Source organism: Silene latifolia, chromosome 10 (assembly GCF_048544455.1).
Source record: "Silene latifolia isolate original U9 population chromosome 10, ASM4854445v1, whole genome shotgun sequence".
In the NCBI taxonomy this organism is placed as follows: domain Eukaryota; kingdom Viridiplantae; phylum Streptophyta; class Magnoliopsida; order Caryophyllales; family Caryophyllaceae; genus Silene; species Silene latifolia.
The window spans coordinates 117,284,415-117,296,247 of NC_133535.1; the positions used below are offsets into that span (position 1 = coordinate 117,284,415).

General features: G+C 38.6%; 1 protein-coding gene across 1 annotated transcript; it reads right to left on the reverse strand.

Moving 5' to 3' along the window:
- Positions 1-653: 653 nt before the first annotated feature.
- Positions 654-3,978, reverse strand: LOC141608102 (uncharacterized). Its single transcript, XM_074427453.1, has 4 exons — positions 3,884-3,978; positions 1,953-3,509; positions 1,221-1,701; positions 654-971 (listed from the first exon to the last, which is right to left on the reverse strand). The coding sequence occupies exons 1-4, from the start codon at positions 3,976-3,978 to the stop codon at positions 654-656; spliced, it is 2,451 nt and encodes an 816-aa protein (XP_074283554.1).
- Positions 3,979-11,833: the final 7,855 nt, after the last annotated feature.

The window sequence follows — 11,833 nt, forward strand, 5'->3', positions numbered from 1 at the left end:
ACGCCCACTCCATATCCCATATAGTTCGATGCTCCATCGAAATACAAATCCCATATGTCATTCTCGACGTGTACCACGTTTTCGTCGGGAAATGACCAAGTGTCGATGACTTCTGTTTTTTCGATTGGATTGTCGGCGAGGAAGTCGGCGACCGCCCTTCCCTTGATCACTTTCAAAGGTACATATTTGAGATCGAACTCTGATAACATGAGGGTCCATCTCGACATTCTTCCATTTAGGACTGGTTTTTCAAACAAGTACTTGATCGGATCCATTTTTGAGTAGACACTCACACTGTAGTTAAGCATGTAATGTCTTAATTTCTTCGATGCCCAGACTAGGGCCAAACACGTCTTTTCAAGAGGTTTATATTTTACTTCATAGTCTAAGAACTTTTTACATATGTAGTAAATAGCTCTCTCTTTTGTCAACTATTTGGGCTAACATAGCCCCCATTGCTGTATCCGTAACAATTAGATATAGTGATAACGGCAGCCCAGCTACTGGTCGGCTTATAATTGGTGGAGAAGAAAGTACTTCCTTTATTTTATTAAATACGGCCTGACACTGGTCATCCCACATAACATGTTCTCCAACCTTTAGTTTCTTAAAGATCGGCTCACAAATCAACGTCAACTTCGCGACGAAACAGCTTATGTATTGAACTCTTCCCAGGAAACCTCGAATTTCTTTCTCGGTCTCGGGATGGGCCATTTCCATGATGGCTTTGATATTGATGGGTCTACTTTTATGCCATGGTGGCTAACAATACGACCCAACAATTTGCCAGACGTGACCCCGAAAGCACACTTTTGCGGATTCAGTCTCTTGTTGTATTTTCGCAATCTTTGAAAGAATTTTCGTAGCGCCCCAAGATGGCCACTACGGTCCTTTGACTTGACTATCATGTCAACGACATAAACTTTAACTTTTTTGTGCATCATATCGTGTAGCAATGTTGTTGCCGTTCTCTGGTATGTCACCCCGGCATTTATCAAACAGAAAAGCATTACTGTATAATAATAGGTTCCTCGTTGTGACGTAAATGTTGTCTTATTCATGTCTTCCTCGGCCATCTTAATGTGATTGTAACCGGCATATCCATTCATGAAAGATAGTAATGCATGATTTGCGGTATTGTCAACCAAGATATTGATGTGAGGTAATGGAAAGTCGTCCTTTGGAATAGCTTTGTTCAGATCCTGAAAGTCCACGCACACGCGAACTTTATCATCCTTTTTCGGTACTGGCACTACATTGGCGACCCAATCCGAATATACTGACACTTTGATGAACCCGGCTTTGAGCTGTTTATCGATTTCTTCCTTAACCTTTAAAGACCACTCTGAACGCATTCTACGTAGCTTCTGCTTTACTGGTTTGAACCCTGGTTTGATCGGAATCCTGTGTTCTGCAATTTCCCTATCAATTCCCGGCATGTCTTTGTAGGAACATGGGAAAATATCTTTGAACTCAATCAGTAGGTCAATGAACCCTTGTTTCTCTACGAGATCTAAGGTAATTCCTATTTTAAGCTTCTGTGGTTCTAAGGTGGTTCCCACAATGATAGTTTCGGTATCTTCGATCACCGAGTTTCTTTGGCCATATTCTTCTAACCCTTTAACCAATTGTGGAGGTGGTTCCACCTCCTTTTCATCTTCTTCAACCTGTTCGCCTTCGGCCTCATTCTCAATTTCATTACTAAAACAATTATTTTAAAAAATTGAATTGCAATGTAAATAAAACAATTCGTAAGCAAACTGGTTCATCTTATTATTATTAATTTGAAACTACGCGAAATACGCTAACATCTAAGCCAACTGATAGAGGTCAGTGGTGAGACAAAAGAGATACCCGAGACTAGCCCCAAAATACCATAATTAGAAAAGGGTGCATTGAAAGAAAAGACTTGGGAGGGGGTGGCTTCGACACCTAACTCCTTAGACTCAAACCTAGGACTCTTATCAGACTCGTACTCAGACTCTGACTCAGACTCAAACTCAGATTCAAACTCATACTCGGAACCGTCATCGAGCTTGAACATTTCTCCTTCTCCCGTGGTCAACTTTAATAGGAGTCCCCTATTTTCGGTCCATTTAACAGTTTTCCACCATCCAGAGATAGTCCTCTTAGGATCTACACCAGTGATAAGGGTAGATGGATCGAACTTGTCACTTCTAAGGATCATGTTAACCAAGTCTTTGCTCGGTGTTACCTTCTTTCTTTCTTCTCCAAAAAGGAGACCCAATGCCCTCCCATCTTTGGCAGGGGTCGAATCGTTGTTTTCTGGTATTACGGCTGACACGTCTTCGGGGATGTAGTAACAATCTTGGAATATTTTAATTCCAGGAACCATCCTTTTATTCTTCCAGACATAAATGGGTTCGGGAAAGTCCAAACATGGTTCATTTTCTCCGGCCCTCACGAAATACCCATTTAGCGTCAATAGGTATGGCTCCATCTCGATTTCTTGGTCTCCGATCGATTTCTTCTTCTTTGTCAAAATATCTTTTTCAACGGGCTCATATCCAAGCCCAAATGTTGTTCCTTTTGGGATTGCCGGTTTTAGCACAAACGTGTCCTCCCTTCGGGGGTACATATAAAAACTGAAGTACTTTTCCGTTCTGAGAATTGTCTCAGAAATGTGACTTCCCGTGTATAGGTCCATGTTTCCTAACTCGGGGTTGGATTCGATCGTGCTTATAACTTCAAAAGCACAAGTATCGTTAGCGGATTCGAGACTCACTTCGGAGGTGACCTCCCCTCCGGCCACCACGATGGGTGTGGCATCAATGGTGATGGTTCCATCTTTGAAAGGGATCTTGATCTTCCGGTGTAGGATGGAGGACACGACCCTTACTGCATGGATCCATGGCCTTCCCAATAACAGATTGAATGATGAGGCTACATCGGTAATTTGGAAACCCTCCTTCCATTTAAGGGATCCTGTTTGAATTACCAAATCAATGATTCCGGATACCCGACGAATCGTCCCGTTAAATGCCCGAACCATTTGGGTAGTTGAAGTGAAATCTTTCTTGTCCAGGCCCAACATGTGGGCAGTTCTTAATGGTAGGACATTGACAGCTGACCCGTCGTCGACAAGGGTCATTGGGATGTGTTTTTGGAGGCACACCACCGCAATATACATGGCCAAACAGTGCTTTGGCCCAAATGGAGGTAAGTCTTCATCTGAAAAGGTCACGGCATTAGTGAGCTGTGGTGAACTTTGGGCGACATAAGTGACCATATCATCTGGAGTAGTACTTGGGGATACGGTCATGTTCATTAGTGCCTGCAGCAAGACTTGACGGTGTTCAAATGAGCTTAGGATTAGTTGCCAAATGAAGACATCAGCCTTAGTCTTTTGGAGCTGCTTAATGAGGGAAGCCTCTAAGGTCGACTCTTCATTAAGTGCCTCGACTAAACTAGATTCTTTTGAGGGTGCCGTGTCTGGGACATCCTTAAAAATAGAGGTGTGGCTTTCCTTCTCAACTCGATAGATGCGCCTACATCGATTCAAATGATTGGACTCGAGGACATCCTTCCTTAACTTCAAGATTTCATCTTGGGTTCATGGGAAAATCGCTCATTTGGTAAGGTAGATGTCATCTTCGTTATCGTCCCAAATTCCATGGATTTTATTCTCGCTCTGGAGAATGTATGGTGTGCAGTTGATACCGAAATTACAAAATCGAACTTCGTTCTTTGGGATTGGAATGTATTTTGAACAATCAGTAAGTACTTTTCCTACAAAGAAATTTTTGGGCCGACGGTGGTTTTGGGCCGGAGGGTCATACCAAATATTTTCCGAGAGTTTCAGTCAACTTTGCGCCAGCTCAATTTGTTTCTCAAGTTCAGATATTTCCGATGGGTCGGTTACAGCTTTTTTTTCCTACGCATCGTTTCTGCAATACCATCCAATCGAGCTATCATCAATTCCACAGTTTCATTCAGCTTAGCGACGGCGGCTTCCATTGCTTTCCTTCGGGTTTGAGGTGGCCTTTCTAAAAGAAAAACCCCGAACCAATCAATACTTGAATAAAAATCCCCTGCCCAAACAAGGACTCGACTCACAGACTTGACCTTTGACTCAAACTTGACTCAAAGACAGAACTGGACCCAGGAAATAAGCTAAATGGCTCACTTATAAAGGGGTCACAAGGGAGAGAGGTCTAGACCTTATAAGGACTATGACTCGACTCAACTAACTTCTTGACTTAGACTTGACATCGACTTGGTGTGACTAACCCGTGATTGAACCAGACATGGTTCATGGGCTCACGGAAAACATCCTAGGTGGCCTATATGGGACGCTTTGGTGGTTTGACTTTGACCAAATGGTCGACACGCTTGACTTGGACCCAAGAGGTGACTTGGGTGACCCACTAGGGTCGTGTACTAGACACGGTTCACTTGAACCCTCAACATGACCACACTTGACTCGAAACACATTCTATGCTCGGGAATGGTGAGAAATCATTTCGGGATTAATTTGAAAATGAGATTTTAAATGGGCAGCATGCCGGCTACAAAAAGCTCATTTTGTTCGAAAAATCTACATCTATTTCGGCGGCATTCCGAGTTTGAAACATGGTTGATTTGAAAACGGTTTTCGAAAAAACTGGTTTGAAAAAATAGTTGAGATTTTTGAAAAAAGCATGGAGGATGATCACTTAGCACATAAGCATTCTCATATTAATTGTGCATAAACCTAGACTCTTCTAAGTCTCGGTCGGTCCTCTAATTGGATCTACGCCAATGATCCACCTTATCAAAGAAAGTCAAGCCTCCCATAAGCAGAAGTGTGAAATATGGTAAGAGCAAGTACTTAAAGATCTCGGCGGTACCATCTTGATATTTAAATCAGCATAGTGGATGTCACCTCCTAACCATTGAAATCAACCCAACGGGTGAGGTGGTCCTCCTAAAGTCTCAAATGGGTAATGCATGTATGCAAAACGAATCGTAGTGTTAGTCCTATTAGCCATCATTTCTCTTTTCAAGTTACAACTCCCCAGCAGAGTCGCCAAAATGTGGATGTGGCTATTTGATGTAATCCACGGGTTTGAAAATCGTTTGGAGTGGCCACCAAATTTAAGGTAATTTGGGAACCATTTTTGAAAATGCGATTTGAGTTCGTTGTTGAAAGTACGTGATGGGAAGTTCGTTAATAAAACATCCACCCCTGCCCGTTGTAATAACGGCCTCTACTTGGGACTATGATGGTTAATTGGACAAGAATACGATTTGTTGGATGAGAGTGCAAAATACCATTTTAAACCTATCATGTGATCTTGGTTTCTAATCGTTTAATGCATCTAATCTACTTTGTCCAAGTGATTTAGCATATGAGGTTGATTTGAATTATACTAATAAGCATTCAAAAACATGGCTTAGATTGGAGTGGGGGAGCCGTGGAGAGCTAGCTATTACATCCCAGACGATTCTCGTCGACTCGATTTGCAAACAAGTAAATTAAAGATACAACTCGATCTAAATGCAATTGCAAAAACATGACACTTGACACACGACACGAAATAGCCTACTTATGCATTGGAATCCGTGCCATATGATGACGCAACGGCTCACATGGACTTCGTCCTTAGCCTCATCATCGTTTTGCCCACTCGCTTCGATTTAATTGATTAAATACTTCAATTTAACCAACTAAAACAAAGGTTTTGTAAAACTTTTTTAACTAAAAATAAAGGACAAACTTGACCCATATTTTAAAGTACAAATTACATTACTGGGAATAAATCACAATAATTAAAACGATTAAATTCCAATAACGATTGAAATAAAACCGTAATAAATAAATAAAACAAAACAAATCGAACTAAAATGGCACAAAGCCCGAGACCACACACGACCATACACACGGCCAACACGGGTGGTCAACGTTGACTATTCTAGTCATCAAGTGCAATGAATCAGATGCTAACAATGCGCAATCCAACTAGCGAGAAATCGTCATAAGAAAAGATGAATTCATTTAAATTCTTTAAAGAAATTCATTTAAATCCTATGTCGGGTTTTGTATGACCTATGAATGTCTAATTAATTTAACATGCTTTCTACATATTAATTCGTTCAAGTTGAAACGATACAAATTACATACATGCATCAGAAATCAAAATCTAACATATGAATTAATTTTAACTATTTCATAATTAAAATTAAAACAAAACATTAAACATGCGAATATGGACTATTTACTTCGTAATTAACTTTAAACAAACTTAAATCTTTTGAAAATGAATTAAACTAACTAAAATTTCATTTTAATTAATTTAAAACATGTTATCGTCTTACAATTAACAAATTGTTTCGTTTTGTGATTTAAACATGATAATTATTCTAACTTACATGTTATCGTCATAAATTGAAAACAAACATGCGATTAGCATACTATTATTCTAACAAAAATTAAACCATCATTAACATAATAATTACAAAATATATTAACTAAACATGAGACGATAATTAAAGACGATAAAAAACGAGCAAAAGTGGCCCTTAAGGCTGTGACATGCACGAGCAATAGAAGAAGGGAAAAGACGGGATTTTGTGCACCCTCAACTTACATGTAAACTTGGACATCACTCAGGATCTCGTATGCAAGTGTTGCTTAGAAGCCGCGTCTTCGACGATCATAAAACAAAAATAAAAACAATTTAACGAAAACAATTTCGAAAAACAAAACAATACTTCTCGCGTAAAAGCACTTCGTGTAGCGATTTTCAAACGAAGATTGTGACTTCGTTGCTTACTCAAATTTAAATCCGAAAGATGTTCTGGAATCCTTAGACTCCAAAAACTCAAAATTTAGCAAAAAGTAGAGGTAAAAAAGGCTGTAAAATGACTCAAAATGAACGCGCACAGATGCTGTCCAGAACACGAGAGAACACGAATAAGAGAGCAAATCGATGCTTTAATGTTCGTCTAATCTCTTGTGTAAACTTTGTGCTTTATTTCTAGGTATAAGAGGAGTTTATATTTTCTTTGTTACATGGGATTGATGGTGGTTTGCTAGGGTTTCGAACCGTGTACGAGTGTTGTGTTTTCTGTCCCTTTTTTTTAGAGTGTATGTGTGTGTTTATATAGGAGAACGAGATGGGGTGCTAGGGTTAGGTTATTTGGCTGGTATGGGGTTGGCTTGTTAAAGGGGAAAGAGAGTTTGGACGAAATATTGAGTATGGAAGGTGGATACTTCGGTTTTGGAAAGGATAAACAATGGAGATTGTTTCGGTTGTTGGGAGATTGTGTGAGCTGGTTGGGATAGGTAAAATATCTTCCTTTACTTGAGGAATAAGTAAGAAAAGATAGGGAATGGAGTTATCTTGGATGGGGGTTTGAAAAGGGCTCGAAAAGTCTCTGTTTTGGCGCGGCAAAACAGGGTACGGGTTGGGGGGTTTTGGTTGGGTTTGGCGCGGGTTTGAGCTTGGGTTTGGGTTAGGATAGGTGTTGGTCTAGCGGGCTAGGTAATGGGTGGATGGCTGGGCTAGTTGGGATGAGAATGGTGGTGTATGGTTACAGGTTGGGCTCGGGAAAACAGGGGAGGGGGGAATGGGTTGCGGGTTTAAAGTGGAAAAAAGGGAGGGGGAATGGTGGGTGCTAAGGGGGTTCGAACCAGGGATCAACGGGGGAAAGGGTAGTGCCAAAGCTACCTCGAAACTTGTGTCAAAGCCCGTTCAAAAATCGAGCTTATTAAAACCGTTCAAAAACCTCATTCAAAACCGCTTTAAAAATTAACTTTTGAAATTAAAATAAAGCGATAAAATTAAACTGTCACATATCTTATTTCAAATAAATTAAAATAAAAACTTTGAACAATAATTTATTTTTAAAATAAATTATAAAAGCTTTAAATTTTAAATAAACTCGAAAATATGAAAACCGATGAAATAAATTTTATTTATTTCAAAATAATTTAAATATTATTTAAATTATTAAACCGTCAAATAACGCTTGTCCCGCATCACAAAATGAAATCCACTAACGAGTGATGTAAGTAAACATGTGTCCTATCATCATAGGGTGTTTTGTCGGGATTTCTTTAAATTCTAATATCGACGGATAAGGGTACCTACAGTGAGTGATATGACAATTGAACACGAATTATATGCACATATGTGCGAGAAATAGGCACGAGAATCCTGGATAGCTGTGTGGCACGCGCAGGCCGAGGCTGGTGGACCCACATGATACACGATACATGGTGATGGTAGTTTAAGGTTTGATGGGAGATGGTGTGTGCCAGATGACGAGGAGTTGAAGCAGAATACTTTGACTGAGGCACACAATACACCTTATTTTGTGCATCGAGGAGGGAAAGACTGTAATACCCCATAAATTATCTAATTCGCATTTTTTATTGTACATGACTTATTAAGCATATTTACGATCGGGAATTGATAGTGTGGATGGGCCGTGTAGTCCGAGTACGTGAACCATGTAGGCCGAGACTCGGTGGTCTTCGGGTTTGCTTAAGTGATTAATTATGACCCGGATTATATAAAGCACTTAATTTACAAAAATCCAATCTTTTAATCATTTTCTTAAAACACAAAATACGACAAAAACCCTAGAGAGGAAAACAGGGAGAGAAGAGAGCAGTGACGCGGGTTTTGGCGAGATTTCGAGACGGGTTTTTGCTAAAATTCATCTTGTTAATTTGTAACTATGATCCTATGATTACTCTAGTTTTGAACTAATGAATTTTTGTAGTATAGTTAGCACTTTTAACTCAAATCCTTAAGATGGAATTTGGGAATGTTACTCCTATTTGTGAAACGGTTTTATACTGACATGATAATAACGAATTATGAATATTGGGTTAGTAGGGGTACGTGGTGCAACCGTATAACCATGACCATGAGGTCTGACCACGGCTGACTTGGCTTGACTGCAGGTTGGTCGTGTGTGTATGGGGGGCACGGCCTAGTGCCATTGCCGGGTTGTCATCAGTTTTACAAATTGTTATGCGATGATATTTATTTGTATATTGTTATAATTCGTTAGAAACGGAGTTCGTAGAAGAATCCTTCTAGCTATCCTGTGATTATTGCTTCGACGGTTTATTACCGAGGTAGGATTATCTTATTCAACTCGCGTTAGATATTTATTTACCTTGCTTTAACATGTGTATTATGCTGAGACAGTTACTATTACTACGCCAAATAATAGGTGCGACAACAGTTAGATAAGGTGATATACTGTTGTAATACAAAATACGGAACCGTAATTACATCGACCGTTGTTATTTTTTGACCACAGTTGTTAAAAAGGCGGAACCGTTATGAAATGTAAATAACGGGTTGAAATAACGATAATACAATATTAAGAACAGTTCAAAAACCGTTGTCTATAATATTGAAACCGTGGTAGCATTAGTTGGAATGCTCTACGGAAACTTATGACAACGGATTTACCGAAACAAAACCGTTGTAAAATATTAAATATGACAACGGTTTATGCTTATTAAACCGTTTTAAATGTCTTGAATTCGACAACGGTTTTATTTCGTTATATTATATTTTTGGCCGTAGCATTATGGATGAATATGTCAACGGGTTTATATTTAAATGCGACCATTGTCAATATATTTATTGACCACGGTTTTATTTTTAACCGTAATCGAATTTATAAATATTTTTTTAAAAAAATTATTTTAGCAGCTTTCAGCAGCTGCTGAAATGCTAATTTTTGCAGTAGCAGGTTCCGCTGAAATGCTACTTTAAAATAGCATTTCAGCAGCTGCGCATTATAAAAATTCAATCCTGCATCATCAGAATATTACACAGATTGATCTATTCAACCCAACATCAAAATATTATAAACAGGGTGACCAAAACTAAATATACACATGGCTCTATATACACATATACATAATGAGCGGACTATTGACACTCCGTAATGAAAGAAAATAAGTGGCCCACTTATTTCTCATGTCGGCGATGTCTTCCTTCGAATAGGTTGGGTCTTTGTTGTTGATTGAAGGTGGGAATTACAAATCAAAATATACTTAATCAAAATAGACAGAATAGGTGGAATATTACACATAATTAAACCCAAGTTATGTTTGAAATAGTTATTAAAACACACTAACGAGTGACTCTATGTTGATATACTTTCGGGTGATAATCTCCCACATGGACCGACAACCGAAAAAGGCGCATTGTTTACTCTCTGGTTGTAGAGGAGACTATTATATAAATCACTTACAAATAAGCTAAATTAGATCAACCTCTCGCATAAACATAAATTAAATGATAGGAGTAATTATTAAGAATACACTTAATTTTATCTGGACAATAGTTGGACTTAATGCTCCAATTCCTCGAAACACACTAATTCATAAATATATACAGGAAATTATAATTAGCATTTGGCTCAGTAATATTGATGGAACATTAAAAGGAGCCTAGTCTTCAAATGTCATACAATAACAAATAACATTATAATGTAAGGTTGTAAACTTACTCAATTATCATCTTTACAAATTTCTCAGTGGGACTATGTCCGCAAGAGTCAATCCAATATAGTATGCTTTTTGTCACATTGATTGCCGTTAGCAACCAATGCTTGCTATGAAATATTGAAAATTGAACAGTTAGTTCATCTACATGCATGTAAGCGTGTTAATAAATGAATAGAATCGTGATTCATTATAATAAAGTACTATACATACCGATTCTTATTATATGGGGCAAACCATAGGCTTTTGGCCGTCCTCAACCATTGAGCACTTTTATCGATGTGATCTCCGTATGTGTATCCAAGCACCTTTTGAGAGAACACTTCAGGTAACAAGAATCCGTAGTCATGAGAAACGTAGTTCTCTCAGCGATGTGTGTACATAGGTACCTATTACGTCAAATGGAACTAAGAATGTTATTTTCATTGATGATTTAAATAAACATCACTATTCGTAAAACCAAATGACAAGTTTTATTAATGAACTTACTTCATCCAAATTATAATTTGCATAGTATCTAACTCGTCAGGGTCGAGAAACTGACACAGTGATTCCCCATCCATCATAACAATTGCACCTTGGTCCACAACATCTTCTTCGATCTCAATAATGAGTACAGACTCGGTAGTTGCCTTCCTTTCAGCCAGCCGGTGCAAAGCTACGAGCGTTAGAGTATTCAATTTTTGCTTATAATCATCGCTATCATATTTAGCTTTATGAGCAACAACAGGGTTGTGTGCAGCAAAAGTAGATGGCTTATAATGTACGTCGTCTGATTTAACGTCGGTCTACAATTTAGAAAAAAAAATATATATACAGTACACGAGACGGTATATATAATTTAAATAACCAAAAAAAAAAGGAAAAACTCACAATCTATTTTTCAAATTATTACTACCTCTTGAATTTTGGGTGGAGAGGCAGTCGAATCAGTGACTTTGGGTGTTGACATTGTAGTCCTAATTTCAGCCATTATGGCTTCGTGTAACTCCTGCAAATATAAAAATTGAAATACTTACTATATGTTAGATACGCTTACCCTAATAAATTTAAAGGCGTTCATTATATAAAATATGTTCGCTTTAGCATAACTACCCCGGAGATGTAAACAGTAATGAATGTTTCACGCCATTGCACAATAGAACCCACGACATCTTGCAAATGCCAATTATCACTAAGTGGTACTATTAGAGTACCATACTCCTCCAGATATAAGTCGGTCACTTCCAGTTCCCTCCATTTGCGAACCTCAACTTCTTGAATCTGGTCGTAATAGAACGTTGCTCCCCTAGCAACAACAATTTTGCTGAATGCTACTGCAAGGGCACTGTAGTAAAGAACACAAGGCTT